Source organism: Phlebotomus papatasi, chromosome 2 (genome assembly GCF_024763615.1).
Source record: "Phlebotomus papatasi isolate M1 chromosome 2, Ppap_2.1, whole genome shotgun sequence".
Classification (NCBI taxonomy): Eukaryota; Metazoa; Arthropoda; class Insecta; order Diptera; family Psychodidae; genus Phlebotomus; species Phlebotomus papatasi.
In genome coordinates this window covers 6,254,515-6,271,523 of record NC_077223.1, presented here as the reverse complement: position 1 = coordinate 6,271,523, position 17,009 = coordinate 6,254,515, and the positions used below count along the sequence as shown (strand labels likewise).

General features: G+C 36.3%; 5 protein-coding genes across 16 annotated transcripts in view; 2 read left to right on the top strand and 3 right to left on the bottom strand.

Annotated features, from left to right (window-relative positions):
* Window positions 1-17,009, bottom strand: part of LOC129802273 (clathrin light chain) — a 101,639-nt gene that overhangs the window by 3,529 nt on the left and 81,101 nt on the right. For 2 of the 10 annotated variants that reach the window (XM_055847978.1, XM_055847980.1), the window contains exons 1-2: window positions 2,583-2,801; window positions 2,200-2,277 (exon numbers count right to left, since the gene is read on the bottom strand). In XM_055847978.1, coding sequence (XP_055703953.1) covers window positions 2,200-2,277; window positions 2,583-2,718 — 214 coding nt within the window. In that variant the 5' untranslated portion in view covers window positions 2,719-2,801. Of the gene's footprint in view, window positions 1-2,199; window positions 2,278-2,582; window positions 2,806-17,009 lie in introns of those variants that run through there. The other 8 variants (XM_055847974.1, XM_055847976.1, XM_055847981.1 and 5 more) reach the window with 6 other exon arrangements.
* Window positions 2,767-3,368, bottom strand: LOC129805029 (dnaJ homolog subfamily B member 8-like). Its single transcript, XM_055852837.1, has 2 exons — window positions 3,121-3,368; window positions 2,767-2,833 (listed from the first exon to the last, which is right to left on the bottom strand). Exons 1-2 carry the CDS (start codon window positions 3,366-3,368, stop codon window positions 2,767-2,769), a joined length of 315 nt encoding a protein of 104 aa, XP_055708812.1.
* On the top strand, window positions 6,588-8,114 carry LOC129802266 (26S proteasome regulatory subunit 6B). The gene is made up of 2 exons (XM_055847965.1): window positions 6,588-6,790; window positions 6,856-8,114. The coding sequence occupies exons 1-2, from the start codon at window positions 6,758-6,760 to the stop codon at window positions 8,065-8,067; spliced, it is 1,245 nt and encodes a 414-aa protein (XP_055703940.1). The 5' UTR covers window positions 6,588-6,757; the 3' UTR covers window positions 8,068-8,114.
* Window positions 8,052-8,732, bottom strand: LOC129802277 (40S ribosomal protein S12, mitochondrial). The gene is made up of 2 exons (XM_055847991.1): window positions 8,524-8,732; window positions 8,052-8,459 (listed from the first exon to the last, which is right to left on the bottom strand). Exons 1-2 carry the CDS (start codon window positions 8,573-8,575, stop codon window positions 8,101-8,103), a joined length of 411 nt encoding a protein of 136 aa, XP_055703966.1. The 5' UTR covers window positions 8,576-8,732; the 3' UTR covers window positions 8,052-8,100.
* LOC129802258 (alpha-actinin, sarcomeric) overlaps window positions 10,654-17,009 on the top strand; it is a 44,170-nt gene continuing 37,814 nt past the window's right edge. Inside the window, exon 1 of one of the 3 annotated variants that reach the window (XM_055847944.1) lies at window positions 10,654-10,798. The gene's annotated coding sequence lies outside the window, so the exon portion shown is untranslated. The remainder of the gene's footprint in view (window positions 10,799-17,009) is intronic. The other 2 variants (XM_055847943.1, XM_055847942.1) reach the window with 2 other exon arrangements.

Genomic DNA, 17,009 nt, shown 5'->3' with positions numbered 1-17,009 from the left:
AGACACCGTCTCTACACAATACACATATCAAAAAATTGGCCACTCCCCTTTCTATTCAATAAGATTTAAATAACAAAGTACGAAAGAAAAATAAATATTGAAGACAAGTCCAAATGTTCTGGCCAAAGGATAAAACAGAGGGGTCTCGGTCAAAATCCCGAAAGCCAAAATCCCGAATTCTTGAAATGTCATAGCTACTAGTTCCCACGATTGCACCCGCTCTTGCTGGGGGCAAAGGGAAATTTTCTGTGTCTTGAGAAACTATTCTACACATTATCCTCCCTATAATTTCATCCCTTTCAGGATTTTGAACATTGCGGATTTTGGCTTTCGGGATTTTGGATGCCTCCGAAAACAGAGATATGCCTCATTTCACGCCCCTTTGAAGTCAAGTTTATTTATTGTACCTAGTCACTTATTGCTTTATCCAGGGGCCCATCAAGCCTAATAAAAAAGTGAAGCCATTTTTCACTTTTCTTTGTAAAAATTTTGCAGATATTGCACCGTGACCTAAACAAATTTGATCGTAGTTCTTGTATTATTTCGGCGAACATTATGAAATTTGTATTTTTAGATAGCTTTTAACGTACTATTTCGAAATATTTCTGACTGATAAGTCAATTCTTTTCAGGAAAAAATTTGATAATAGACATCAGTGCCTCTATGCAAAAACGTATGGAAAAATGAATGTCGAGAGGCCCCTGGCTTTATCTCTTACGTGTATACCGTGTATAATATTTTTTTAATTGAGAATCGTAAATTATCGTAGTTTTTTTTAAATCCGAAAGTTTTGGTAATCCCAGAACCCCTGCAATAGCCTGCCTCTGTATATTCAACGGGGCGTGTTATTTTTTAAATACTACAGGGGCGGGGTGTAAAGAAGATAAGGCGTGGTTTATTAGTTTGATAGCGTTCAATACAGAAAATTATTTTTTTTTTAAGCATAAGGCGTCTACACATTGGGAGCAATTTTCGTCAAAAATTGCGTTTTTGACAGAAATTTGACGTTTCCCCCTACAACGCTGCAGGGAATTTCCTTCAAAAAAGCAATTTTTGACAAAAATTGCTCCCAATGTGTACAGGCCTTTAAGCATAAGGGCAGAATCACATTGACAGTCAAATGCTCACCGTCACCGTCAAAGTCCTCACCATATTTCGTTGATTTACGCATTTTTATTGCAATTCTTACACAAATTCTCAATTACCGTGTTACATTATCTCATACTCGGTGGCACTAGTTGAAAATAATATAAGAAAATTGAAGAAATAAAACGAAAATGCGATAAACGGTGAGCAAAAAAAACTTTACGAAAAACTGTAGCAAAAAAATCCCAGTTTTTTTTTGCTTACCGTTTATCGCATTTTCGCTTTATTTATTCAATTTTCTTATACTATTTTCACCTAGTGCCACCGAGTATGAGACAAGGTAATATCGTAATGGAAAATTTGAGCAAGAATTGCAATGAAAATGTGTAAATCAACGAAATACGGTGAGAGTTTTGACGGTGACGGTGAGCATTTTACTGTCAATGTGATTCTGCCCTAAAGGCGTCTACACATTGGGAGCAATTTTCGTCAAAAATTGCGTTTTTGACAGAAATTTGACGTTTCATCCTACAACGCTGCAGGGAATTTCCTTCAAAAAAGCCATTTTTGACAAAAATTGCTCCCAATGTGTAGAGGCCATAAAGCAAAAGACTTGCAAAGCAATCGAGTCTTTTTAAAATTTTGTCAAAAAGATGTTCTTTCCCAATTTGACAAACTTTTTCTCACAAAATTTAATTTGAAGAAAATATCATTTTGACAAATTTTTGTCAAATTGGCAAAACTAGCTTGAAGCAAAAGCGATTAGAAATGACCAAGTTGCCAGCACCTGGACCACAAATTATCCTCCAAGTCATTCTTTTCTATCATTTCTATTATTTGATAAGTGAATAATGATTTCTTTGAGTGTCGAAAATAAGAAAATTTGTTCAAATGAAGATGTTTCTGATGAGGAAAATGCAATGCGAGCTTGAGATGCGACACAAGAAATCACATCGAACATGCACTTTTTGTGTCCCAAAAGTGACAAAAAAAAACATGATTAGAATTTGATCTTTTGTGATTTTAGCCCGGAAGATGTTTCTATGTGAATTGAGGGGGAGGATGAATGAATTTATGGGGGAGAGAGGAATTGAATTAAAATAATTATTTTACCATTGACGTTAGTCTGCTCGTGAGACTCAATGTTATTGATCATTTCAAAGCTCTCGGATGACTCCAGTGTGCCATTGTCTACATGAAAAAAGAAATTATAAAAGAAAAAAACAAAGAAAAAATCCGTTCCACAGAGAAAGCACATAAAATTACACCGATTTTTTTATTAAATAAATTTTTATCGCATCTGCAATGGAAGTTTTTTGGGATGAGAAAAGGCTGCACACATTTATATGGTAGAGAGAGAGAGAGAGAGCAGGAAGATTGTGTTTCTGGGGACAGAATATGTGCAAAAATCTTGCAATTCCCTCATATTTAACAGTAAAAAAAATCTGTGGAGTTTATTGTCCGGGAAATGGGGCCCTGAAACGCCCATTTTTTACCTTCTGTCTTCACTTGTGGCACTGCTGCTGGTGGATTGAGGTCATCCTCGAGTCCAGCCAGGGCACTCTGTTCCCGGGCAAGGAACTCTGCAGCCGGATCAATTTCCTGTTGCTCGAAATTATCACCAAAATCCATGATTTCTCTGATCTGTTTTTTTTTTTTGCAAACTCAGAAAAATTTTTCTCACTTCTGCGTCATCCAATTTGTTTGACAATTCGATGACAAATACAAGTCTCCAAAGGTGTCTAGGCTAAAACGAGAAAGTCTCCAAAATCTCAATATAAAAAAAAAACAAAAAAATACTATTAAAAATTAAATTTTATTGTAAAATGGGTAAAATATTTATCAGATCATTGGTCGGATACAACAAGTATTACAAGAGAACATTCGCTGCAGGTAATGTAAAAACTTTCGTTTCGAAGGTATTCTTTTTCAGGGAGTGTGTAGCCGCTCCCACAGCGACACTTCCTGGTCATGAAATAGCCACACTCTTCATCTCGAGTGAATTCCCTTCTGTGGACAGTTTCTAAAACAAACGGTCTCTCGGAGAATTCCTTCTGTAGCAATTCAGCATCGTAGATTTTTCGGCTTTCTGGATCTCTCAGGATTTTATAAGCAGTGTCTATCGAATGAAAACTGTCCTCAGTGTCTGCCTTATTGTCTGGAGTCCTCTTGTCCGGATGGTACTTTAGTATCAGGGATTGGTACGACTTTTTCAGTTCTTCCGGACTTGCTTCCTTGGAACATCCTAGAACCTCGTAGTAATTTCTCTTGATGTCCGACATGCTTGACCTTGCGAACGATTGTATCCTCTTCCTACACCTTCTCTAAAACAGTTTGAAAATTAAATTTGCAGTAAATTAATGCAAAGATAATTGCACAATTAAATTAAATAAGAAGCTGTGTCAACAAAAGAAAATACACCACATGTTTTGACAAAAATGTGGAGATTGTCAGTGTCAAAATTATGCTGTCAGTTCCCAGCAGCGAACGTAAAACTTACATGTAAGTGATAGGATTTGTAAGTTGTAAGGCATAAGCGGCTTTACCAGAGGAACCACTACTAATGGTGTCGGCGTCTACACACTAGTAGAATTTAAAAAAAAAAATGCCTTTTTTAAATAATTCTGATGGATCTAATTTGAATCCGACAGCCGTAAAAGTAAAATAAAGAAGAAGTAGAAGAAAGGAAAAATTCAGACGTTTCAGCCTACAAGGATAGGGTAAATTTTCTTTAAAAAGGCATTTTTAAAAAAAATCTACTAATGTGTAGACTCCATAAGAAGCAATTTTCGTCAAAAATTGCCTTTTAAAAAAAAATCTGACATTTCTGCCTACAGGATAGGGGAAATATTATTTAAAAAAGCATTTTTTTTTAAAGAAATTGCTCCTAGTGTGTAGAGGCCATAAAGGAAAAAGTTGTTTTTTGCATTCGAATCTGGCAACACTAAAAAAAGTGGCTGATGTTGTATTTAATTTTTAATGTTTTTAGAAATTTAAAGTATTCCTGAAGAATTCTTCTTGCTTAACTTTGTTGAAATTTGACAAAAATGACTAATAAATATCAAAATGCGAGAAATTGTGATAAATTTATAAAACTTGTAGGTTTTTTTTGAAAACAAAAGACAGTGAAAATATAAAAATATAAAAATTAGAAAATTTTTATATTTTTTGTGTATTTTTTAAATTCTTTTCTTCCTTTACAAATAAAAAGAAACTACATTAGAATCCTTATAGTATAAAGAATGTGAGATTTTTCCGTTTTTAGAAGGATAAGAGGGACTTTTTTTCGTATCAGTGAAACTTATGGTGATCTAATGGAATGAATTTCAGAATCTGGAGGGCTTCCCAACATCACACAGATTGTCTGAAAAGCTATGTAGAGCCTTTCGGTCTCCACCAGAGAACATAGAATATCAGGATGACTAAAAAATCCTCTAAGAGCTCCAAAACAGATGACAAATATGATCTGTATTCTGGATGCTATCTTTTCCAGGGCTATTTTCACACTAAAAACAAAAACAGAAGAAAAAACAGTCAAAATCACATAATTTTCGCACAAATCACTTCACTGACCACTTTTAATAATTTTGATGAATTTACTACGGAAATGTGCTTACTTCCATGCAAAATTAGGTGAAAACAACAAGAAAACAACAGCAAGGCTGAAGTCTCGCAAGAGCTTTTGCCACTCTGTCAATCCATTTGATCAATCTCCGGAGGAGGTCAGACTCAATCTGTGGAAGGAAAACTGCCAAGTTACTGAAGAATAGAGCTCAAGGTATTCCACCCCTTCGGAAGGGTAATCAAGTTATCATAACAGATGAACTTCAATCTCAAGAAATTGCCGATAATTTTTTTCCAAATTTAATGATATACTTAAAAAAGGATAAGGCTGAACATCTTCCTACACGCCGGTTAATATCTACAATAATTAAAGAATTAAAAAATATGAAAACTTCAGGTATGGATAAAAACAATAACAAATTTGTTAAAAATCTTCCAAAAAAGCAGTTAATTTATCTCAATAATATTTTAATCAACTGTCTGAGGATCAACAACTTTCCAGATCCATGGAAGATAGCTCCAATTATCCCCATTCCCAAACCCTATAAAGATATTTCTTTTGCGTCAAATTATAGGCCTGTAAGCTATTACCAGTACTTGGAAAAATTTTCGTAAAAGTGATCTACAGAAATATTAATAATTTTGTCAAAAATAACAGTATTTTGTTAAACGAACAATTCGGTTTCCGACCTCTGGACATTCTACTAGTCATCAACTACTTAGAATCACTAAAGAAATTATTCTAAATTAAACTCCAAGACCTCAACTGGACTCATTGCTTTTAATTTGGAAAAGTCTTTGACTCTGTGTGGTATGATGGTCTTCCATATAAAATGAGTCTTTTCAAATTTCCAATAAAATTATTTTAGATATTGATAAATAATTCTACATAAAAAGCATGCCAGATTGTGCTATCATAATACCTGATACGACACAAATTCCACAGTGCACATGTGTTTAACCGGACATTTTTCTGCATTGGGAAGAAAAAATCTGGTAAAACTATTTAAATTTGAAATAAAAAATAACAGATTTAAATGTTGGAATAAAGATTTGGATAGAAACAAAGTATAAACAAGGAAATATGCATGGAAACGCGTAAACATAATTAGAAACGCGAGAAACATAAATTTTATAACGATAGAAACAGAAACGGAGAATGCTGGAAATTCTAAATTTGAATTTAAATAATTATGGGGGTCAGCCTTTATAGATTAGAGTTGCTTTTATGGGTAGGAGTTGCCAGATAAAAAAGAAGCGTAGAAGTGTAAGTTTTTAGAGGGAATTCTGCTGCAAAGGACACTAAGAGATTGCAGAAATTGAAAGATTTTGTAAGTAAAATTAGAAGAAAACTAGATTATATGTTACAAGAGGAATTTATTTATAGGATAGAAACTAGAGACATAGATTTCTAAAGGACGAACACGAGTAAAACTGATCTTTCAAAAGTTTATGAAAGAATTACCTAAATAAAATTCAGGATATATTGGAATAGAAGAGTTTGAGGGATTTCTATTTATAGGGCAATTAGGATAAAGAAGTGAGCAGGAATTAAGGGAGATTTAAGAGGGCACCTTTGAACACTCAGGTAAAGAAAGAAAATATAGATTAGATGTTCAATGGCTGATGTCCCCGTTTTTCCCGATGTTAAATCGTTTCATTTCGTTTCGCACATTCGTTTCGTTCACATAGACTTTGATACGGTATTATTTGAAAAATAAAGAATATTTCCGATGGAAGAATTTGTCAAGAACAGAGAAACATTCCTCGTGTTTCTGGAAACGGGAAACGCAAACCAATTACTTTTCTTATGAGTAACCCGAACCCCTCGTATCAGCCTCGTATCGAAGAGAGTTGTGTAGTGGCTTATAGATGCACTAACGTGTAAGGTGTAAGGTATGGAAATGTAAAACACTTTTTCGCTGCTGGGAGGTTTGGCTGCTGGGGATGCTGTCAGTTTTTTAGCAGCTGTCAAATCGTCTGACGAAGCGAATTTTCCCAGAAAGTTATTTTTGAGGAAAATAGGAAAATTAGAGCATTAGTTGCAGTGAAAACTATCTGAATTTAAGCTAGAGAGATCTCTTGAGGATTATCCAGTGAAATTGCAATGGCAGAAGTCGATATAATTCTCCCAGACAAGGTTAGAAAATGTTTGGAATGTCTTTCTTGTTTGGAAAGTTTTCTTGAGCTATTTTTCTTGAACAGGATGAGGCTCTGGAGCTAAAAGCCAGCAAGGATGGTGGCCATGGGGGTCTAGAAGATCTGGACACGGAGGATTTGTACACAAAGTACAAGAAACTGGAGAAAATGCTTGAGTTTTTAGAGGTGCAAGAGGAATATATCAAGGATGAACAGAGGAATCTCAAGAAGGAGTATCTGCACGCTCAGGAAGAGGTCAAACGCATCCAATCAGTGCCTCTGGTGATTGGGCAGTTCCTCGAGGCTGTGGATCAAAATACGGGAATTGTGGGATCGACCACGGGATCAAATTACTACGTGAGAATTTTGTCGACAATTGACCGGGAATTGCTGAAGCCATCGGCCAGTGTGGCTCTGCATAAGCACAGCAATGCCCTGGTGGATGTTCTGCCACCCGAGGCGGACAGTTCCATCTCAATGCTGCAGGCAGATGAGAAGCCCGATGTGAGTTATTCGGATATTGGAGGCATGGACATGCAGAAGCAGGAGATCCGGGAAGCCGTGGAGCTGCCCCTGACGCACTTTGAGCTCTACAAGCAAATTGGTATTGATCCTCCGCGCGGTGTTCTGCTCTATGGACCTCCAGGATGTGGAAAAACCATGCTGGCCAAGGCTGTGGCTCATCATACAACAGCTGCCTTCATCCGTGTCGTGGGATCGGAATTTGTGCAGAAGTATCTGGGCGAGGGACCGAGGATGGTGCGCGATGTCTTCCGCTTGGCCAAGGAGAACTCCCCGGCAATCATTTTTATCGATGAAATTGACGCAATTGCCACGAAGCGCTTCGATGCTCAGACTGGAGCTGACCGAGAAGTCCAGAGAATCCTCCTTGAGCTGCTCAATCAAATGGATGGATTCGATCAAACTACCAATGTGAAAGTCATCATGGCTACAAATCGTGCAGACACACTAGATCCTGCTCTCTTGCGTCCTGGGCGTCTGGACAGGAAGATTGAATTCCCGCTTCCGGATCGCCGTCAGAAGCGTCTGATCTTCACCACAATCACAGCCAAAATGAATTTGTCTGAAGATGTGGACCTGGAAGACTACGTCGCGCGTCCGGATAAGATTTCCGGAGCTGACATCAATGCAATCTGCCAGGAAGCGGGAATGCACGCCGTCCGGGAGAATAGATACATCGTCCTGGCTAAAGATTTTGAGAAGGGCTACAAGAATAATATCAAGAAGGATGAGCAGGAGCATGATTTCTACAAGTAAATTTATTGTATTTCTAATTAACTGAATAAAAATCTACGATTTCTTCACGTGCGGCAAATCATAAACTCCCCGGACACATTTTATCTTCACACCAGGCACGTCCTGCAATCGTCCCACGCGACAGAGCACGATATTGTGTTCTTGTAGATTGTGTCCAATGCCTGGGACATACGCTACCATCTCCTTGCCCGTAGACAGGCGCACCAGGACGCATTTCCTGTTGGCAGAATTGGGTTTCTTAGGCTTCTTGATGAGTGTCTTTAGGACAATACCCTTAGCAAAGGGTTTTCCATCCAATGGTTGCCGCGGTGGTCTGCTTTTTTTGTGGGGCCCGGTTCGGTGCATCCTGTGGAGACTGGCCATCTCCCGGATGGCATTAAAAGAGGCAGAAGCTGAAAGGCCCATCAACATAACCTCACTTTTGATATTTTCTTCGATTACACTGCTTTTACTCACAGATTCCGCTGAACAGGGAGGTGGCTCGAGAGAACAAGCTGCTGAAACTCATTTTTTACCGAATGTTGGGTAACTATTTGGAGAAAACTGACCAAAAAAGGGCTTTTTTCTGGGTTTCTGCCAAGATGTTTCAGTATAAGGTGGGCCCGGTGGGCCAAATCGAACTGCCAGTGACGTAATACTTTGACCCGACTGGTACAGTGTTGACAACTCAGATTTGTCAAGCATTTGTAATAGAAAAATAAGCGAAAATTGCAAAGATTAATTAATTTTCTTCATAAATGAAAATATACAGTAGAGTTCCTCAAATTTGAACATTTGGGGGGTATAGCAGGATTCGTCAGAAGATCAACAAAAGTTTCTGACGAATTTTGTCCCAAGCCCAAATAAAATTCGTAGAAATATCTGCAGATTTCTCGGCAGATTTTTGGCAGAGGTGTAGATATTTTCTACAGAAATTTTAAAGATATCTGACGAAATTATTTGACAGGTATTGTAGAAGTCTTATACTCTAGACACTTACGACTTAAGCCGAGAGACGACTTAGTGGAAAATGATGGAAATGATGTCTAACTATTATTTCGAAACATATCCTATGTTTCCCATACGTTTATAGCGCGCCGAAAAAACTTTTGGGTATATTAACTGTTTTCTGTCACTATAGAAAGAATTAGCAAAAAATATAAATGCAAAATAAAAGCCAACTTAATATTTAATAGGCAACCGAAAACCCCAAATTGGCAACCTACGTAGTTTTGGAGATATCTTGTGGTGTTACCTGTAATTGATACAGGGTGTATCAAATAAATAATTTCAATTAATTTCCAATTGATGGAGTCTCTAAAAGCTTTTCCACAAATACGGGACTAACCTGTAATTATATCAGGTGTTTAAAACAGAGAACAATTCCAATTGATGGAGTCACAAGTGCTCCCTTATTGAGGGGACTGACCTGTAATTATATCAGAAGAAAAAGGATTAATAGAATCCTCCGAATGCGGCTTGGAGGCCAAATGTTGCCCTTCCAAATCCACAAAAAAGGGGGCCCAAATTGTAGCTCCTCCACGTGCAATTCCACTGAGAGATTCCCAGAGCGTCCTCGATGATTCCAATTGATGAAATCCACCTGACTCGCTGCTTCCACTCACTGTTTAATCACAACTAAAACTGTCCTTGCCCTTACACTCTTTGTGAGCATAAGGTGTCACTGAGACAAGAAATCAGACTTGAGATTTTTCTGCACAAAGACTTTATTTTAGCACTTGATCACTTGTATGGTGTACACTGGAGAGCTTCCTAACTGGACTGAGTACAAAAAAAATGAGAGGGAAAAAAAAGGTCGCTCAGATCGCACAAAAAAAACTGCAATAATGCAAATACCCAATAGAGTAATGGGTGCGGATTTTCTCTACGATTTTGCGTAGACATGTGGAATGCATATAAAACCAGGGAAAAATTTACACTAAAATCTGTCGCATTTTTCGGAGCTAATGTCACCCCCCTGATTTCGAATATAATTACGCTAAGCCGCCTCTCGGCTAATCCTCAGGTCTGTCAAGGCCCTTACGAAATTAAAGAAAATTAATATTTGCTTTTTGTTTAGAATGTCTGAACTCGGCATTTTATATTAATTTGGTATTCTACGTGGTTTTTATGCTTTGAATTCCATGTTATTTTACTTTTTCTGAGTTTTTCCAAAATTATATGAGTATTGAATGTTCTGACACATTTGTGATTTGCTCATATGGTGTATGGTCTTGGCTATATGGACCTGATTGAGTCTGACGCCAAAATATAAAAAGAAGAGAGAGAGAGAGAGAGAGAGAGAGAGGTGTATGGTCTGCCGGGTTTCGTGGAAATAATTTTTGTCCATGGAATTTTGTGGCAAAAAATTAGGGAAAAACTGAAACAACATCAAATATTAATTTAATTGATAAAAATAGTCATTACTGTTAACAATTAAACTCATAATTTTGATATATTCTCAACATTTTATAGAAATTCGCGTGAGATTTTGGCGCGTTTACTGTTTTTATTCATCTTTCTGCAAATTCCTGAACTGTTTTTCACTTATCCGCATGCAGCGCCCTCTGCAAGACAACATTGTAAAGTTGTCATAATTCTTCTTACATTCGCAGCTGTCACAATCAAAAGCACCTTTCACTGAGACCGCAGCCGTCTCAGTTTTTCGGCTCACCTCGCAGTTTTGAGTTGGCTGCTGCCGGAGCAATTTAGTTTGTAGCGTGTTTTTTCCAGCCCAGTCGCGAAACTAAAAGTATGTGTTTTCCTCCTTACAATCATCACTAACTGTAATTTGATAGAATTAATTGTGAACGCGGGTTGTTTTTGCGCGAAAAAGAGTGTGTGCCTCTGTCGCGGCGAAGGAATTTTTTTCGGTGTGAGAAAGGGGACTGCGCCCTCATCCCACGTCCTTTTATCCGGATCGAAATGGACGCCGGGCTCTTGGGTTGCACACAGCAGACACCTCATCCAAATGACGGTGCTACTGTGCAAATATTTGCATTAATTGCTCAGCGAAATGGCTGGGTCGGGCGATGGCCATAGCCTTCTTCCTCCTGGGGCCCCAAATTTGCTTTGATGGCAAAAATTTGGCAAATTGGAACAGGATTATGGATAGGGAGAGGGAGGAAGCAATCGGAAATAGGCATCGGATGGGCCTCCCACAAGGAGAGCAATATATGGAGAGTGTGTGCGTGAATGGTTAGAAGAAAAAGCCTCTGGCTCACAAATCACAATTTATAAATAAAATGTTTCATAACGTGAAAATCTCACCACCTCATGAGAAAATTTCTGCTGAATGTGTGCAAAAAAAGAGGCAGGAAAACCACAGAAAAAAAAACCACTGGATGGGCTCACTTTCAAGGAGAAACCAGACGCATCGCTGAAGAAAGACAAAAAGCAGCGTCTGGAAGGGCCTACTTTGTTCAGGAAGAACAAAAGAAATCCCAGAAAAAAGCCAAGTTCTGGACCTTAGAAACCGAAGAACCAACCAAAAAAAAGAAACCCAAGAGAAAGTGCAGAATCTCGATCAGCAGAAAAGAATCTGGGGCTCTCTGTCGCCGGAAGGCATTAATAGTTTGAAGCTCTCATTCAATTGATTTTCCCACCCAAAAGAGAGTCAATGAGCCAGGAAAATGTGTGATTCAATCTGTGAATTTTCTGGGTGGCTTGAGATGTAAAGAGAGGAACGGGGGAATGTTTATTGGAAGGCGAAAAATTGTTTCTGCCAGTTGAAGATCTGAGAGAAGAAAATTCTTTTTTAGATCACATCCAACGATTAGAATGCTATATTTATCCCCCAACACAGACACACACAGAGCAACCAGCCCAGTGAAACACCGTTGGAATGGCATGAGAAGAGAGAGAAATCTCCAAGAAATTGATCACTCTAGAAGTTCCGAGAGCGAATCATCTGGAATTTCTGGTCATAAAAGTGGCATTGAGGATGTTGGATGCATGTGGACAGACTCATCGATTGATGAGACACTGAAGAAAGTGCACTGGGGTTTATTAACTTACTTTTCTGACCTTTCGCCACTTTCAGCAAGAAAAAGTTACTTCGGGATTCCCCGAAAAGTCAGAAAAAATTAAATATTCGTAGGAATATTTGAGTTTTTGACGAAGCTCCGCCTAAGAAAATTAGGTCACACCCCTTCGTGAGTCGTTTAGAAAAAAGCCACGCCCCCTTAGTTTCCACCGTTTGCACCGTTTGTACAGAAACCCAACTAAAAGTGCAATTGAAGTGCCAGATAGGGGATAAAATAAATAAGAAAATTAAGCCACGCCCATTTGTGCACATTGTCCTTTCCACAATATTTTATTTTAAATCACTCCCACGCAAGATTTTTAGAAGTGTTTAAAATGAAAGTGTTAGAAGTCAATTCTATTAAAATTACAACGGTCATTATTTGAAAGTCGTGAGTTACTTCCGGGGAGAGGGAGTCAGTTCTGGGTCCATAAGAGTGGATAATTGGTTATCACAGGGATCAGTACAATTTAAGCATTGAAAAAAAACAAGGTTTTCTAAAGGGAAGGGTGTCTTGGGTGCAATAGACTGATCAGTCGCAGTGCCCGGGCCTGTTCCTAGGACCACCTCAACATGAATAATAATAATAATAAAGGGAAGGGTGATCTAAAATCATTCGAATCTTGAAATTCTTGAAGCTACGCCCAAGAAAATTAAGTCACGCCCATTTATGGGTTGTTTAGAAAAAGCCACGCTCCCTTGGTTTGCACATAAACCCAACTTAAAAGTGCAACTGAAGTGCCATAGACCTAAGGGGAAAAATAAATAAGAAAATTAAGCCACGCCCATTTGTGTGCATTGTTCATTCTACAATATTTTATTTTTTATTACTTTCACGCAAGATTTTTGAAGTGTTAAAAAGGTTAAAAATGAAAGTGTTAGAAAAATTAGAGGCGAGGTATAGAGTAGACAGTAGACTCTTTCAAATTCGGGCATTTGGGACCGAAATGTCAACCGAATCAGAGAAAAATTCGGGCAGCAAATTGTTTAAAATGCGACGATTTTTTGTACATCTGCATACTCATATTGAGTTTGACAAAAAAACCAAGATAAAAATGGTGAAGTGTTCTTAAACTTTGAATGTTTACAATTTTAAGTTTATACATATGACTTATTTTTCTTTGTGGAGATTTCTTTTTAAGAGATTTTTATAACTGTTTTGAGTTTAGTTCGTGCATAATCTTCTTCTAACGCATTCGAAAATAATAATGAATTACAATTTGTTTAAAATTACTTATAGGTAACTTTGATAATTTAGAAAAACGATTTTTAAAATTCAAAATCACAAATTCTTATCCGAAAAAGTTGAAATAACATTCCGGAAATGTTAATTTTACCCTGCAGTATTGATCCAAAATCGGTGTAAATATTACCCTTTTTAGGTGTATTTAGGGTTAAAGTTACACTTTTTCATGTTAATTTTACCCTTAAAAAGGTGTAAAATTAACATTAAAAAATATTGATATATTTTTACACCTAAAAAGTGTTAAAGTTATGAGGAAAAAAAGTTAATCGCACCCTCTTTTTTTCCTCAGTGTACTCATATCTTGTCATCTCGAGCACAGTTTGAACTTAAAGTAATTTATGTTCATTGATTAAAGTGGGATATTATAGCGACCAAAATTGTTTATACTGTTTTATTTTTCAAACACTTCAGTGTTAACCTCTAAAACATTTTTTCTAGGTTAGAATTTATTGTTTTTTTTAAGGTTAGGAAAAATTAAACTATCAACATAGTGAACTAAATTTATCAGTAAATAGGTATCAAAATATTAAAAATCAAACTGCAATGTTCTTCATCTGGAATTTATCGGGATCTTTTTAAAGCCTAAAGTATGTTGTATTTTTTTTAAGCTATAACCTTAAAAAATAACCGCAGAACCTCTGATAAAATTTGAAGTATAAAGACCGACTTAGAATTTAAAAATCACATTACTTTTGAAATTTTGACTACTAATTTAATAAATTTATATTAATTCTTCACGTTTACATTGGTTAAATAGGTTTTAAAGGGTTATGTTCACCATAACCTAATTTCAAAAAATACAGTGTCCGATTATTCGGATATTTGGGAGACGAAATGACAAATATCCGCTTTTATCCGGAATATTCGGAAGGATGTTTTAAGATTTTTAAATTTTTTTGTAGGATTAGGAGGAAGTAGGGCACATTTGAATTGGGGCAGGTTTTGAAATTGGGTCCTTATCGTGATATAGTGTAGTTCCAGAGACCGATTGCAAAGCTAAATTATATTATTATAAGGTTCCGTTCCATTTAAAAATAGGAGAAAAAAAACATATTTCAAAGGTGCTCTAATTAGAAACGTGCCTCACTTTTCCGTAATGGACTATTTTAATAAAAAAAAATTAATATTCGATAGGCCTGTTTTGCTCCAAGTGTTTTATTTTTAAAGAAAACCATTAACGCCGTTCGTATGAATATTTAGTATAGGGGAAAGCGCACTACCTTCGGACGACTCAAGCTTCAAACAATTCATTTTTTTTAATGTATTATAGATGAACTTGGCCTATTATAATATTATATAAGCTAGTTCAATGCCTCAAATATCCAGAAAAGAGATATGGATGAAATCCGTAAGGAACATAGGACCTTATGACCTAGACACATTTCCGACTTAAGCCGAGAGACGGCTTAACACTTTAAAACCCAAAGTGTAATTTTACTCCAATTTTGAGTTTGGAGCTTCATGTTAAGAATTTTATTCAATATTATGCTAAAGTGATAACACTAATGTGTAGAGAATTTAATTAGCTTCCGTTCAGTCGAAAAAAAAATAGTTGATAACTTTTTTATTATTTAAAAAATAAAGAAAAAACCAAAAAATGGGCGTAGAATACCAAATTAGCGTAAAATGCCACCTTTCTTTTATATGGAGTTGACGTTAAAAATGGACATTTGAATGGCTTATTCTACATAACCTGAAAAATGTGCACATTTTTTGAGATTCGTCACGATTCGAAAAAATCGCAAATATTCGTGAAAATGTTAAAATAATAATTAAAAATTAAATAATATAAAACCTAGAATTGTTGTAAAGTGGTACTGTAGAGAAAAATAAGATTAAAATTCACTTTACGCTTTGTTTTTCTTTTTTAAATTCCTGTTGGAATTTCACATACAATTTTCTTAAAAAAAATCGCAAACTATTGAAAATTTTACAGGAAAATATATTGATATTGGTCCTAAAATGCTTGCCAAATCGCTAGGAAAAATGAAATTCAATGGAAATAGGCATTTTGCTACAAGAATATATAAAAATTCACTTTTGCATTTTTTATCAATTTCATATAATTTATATAAAAATTACAAGAAAATGGAAAAGTATTTATTGGAAAATGAATTTATGAGTCCTAGAACGGCTGTAGAAGTCTTACGGAACGAAAAACTAATGTAAAAATGCTTTTTTGTTGAAAATATCTGCACTGGCATTTTATGCCAGTTTGGTATTTTATGTGATTTTTTGGCTAGGGTTTTAAAGTGTTAAAGTAATTATAATCAAAATAATGATTTGACTAAATTTCCAACAGTTTTACACTAACTAAGCCGTTTCTAGGCTTAGATCAAGAGACAACTTAGTCAAGAAATTAATGGAAACGTCATCTGATCATTATTTTGATTATAATTACGTTAAACCGTCTCTCGGATTAAGTCCTAAGTGTGTTTAGGGCATTATGATATAAGTTTTGATATATCTGCAATATTTATAAAAAAATAAGCATTTTAGTCAATGTGGCGAAAAGGGGCGTTGGCACTGGCGAAAAGTGGTTAATAGACCTTAAAGACATTTTTATTTTTCGATTTCCAACGTTAAAATCATCTTTTTTTTCGGCTGAGAGGGTGAGATGATGGCAAGAGATCATGAATATTCAGCAAGTGGATCCTATTTTTAGTGAAGCCCACTGAAGAAGAAAAAAAAGAATTATGATAAAAATGAAGACAACTAAACTCTTGAGAAAATCCGACAGTGACAGGGAGTTAATCATGTATGAGGAGCTTTGGCTGAACGATCATTCACGAGTCTGTTGAGAATGTTCATAAGAAATGACCTCACTAATTAATTTTGGGGAGGAAGTGTGCAATTAGTTGTGCAATAGAAAGAGTGTTTGCCTTCATCGCGAGCTCTCAAAACACCTCTCGGATGAACTTTTGAGGCATTTGGCGCATTTGTGGATGTTTTCTGCCCACATTTCCGAATTGTTATCGAAGAGAGAGATGGCACACACCATCACCCTTTTTCTCGAAAGATCTAGTGCACAAATCTATTTTCAGCCCAAAAACACTGTGAGAAAATCAACGAGAGACATTTTGCAAAAATTGACCAAGGGCGATTCCCAAAGTGATTCAGTCGTCGTTACAGGGGTGAAAGACTCCCGCACATTTCTTGTCACAAATTCCACAGTTGATTGGGAAGAGAGACAGAGAGGAAAATACAGGAGAGAGAGAGGGAATTTAATATTGAAATAAATTAACTGCACGACCCATGTGTTCTCACATTAAATTTTTTTTTTTGGGTCACAGAAATGTACCCAGGGTTCCTGCAGATGGAATAATTAAGTTGCAAGACAGAGGAGTAAGAGAGAAAATGTCGAAGGGCCAATTTACAGAAACACACACTCGTTTAGAAAAAAAAAGACTAACTATTGGGATTGGGAAAATTTCCCACAATTATGCTATTTAACACTTTTCCTCCAGGGTTCTCTCAGCTCATTTTGTGTCTGAAAACAAAAGGAAAAGAAAACTGGTAAAGACCATCAATCTCTTGCAAGTTCAATTACAATTGCTAAAGCATTGACAGTGAATGAGGCATATTATGATCAATTACCAATGGATAAATTAACTTTTGATTACTGTAAGAAATGTATATTTAATATTTTAGGACCTTTAGAGAAATTTAATTTAGGACACTTGGGAATTTTCT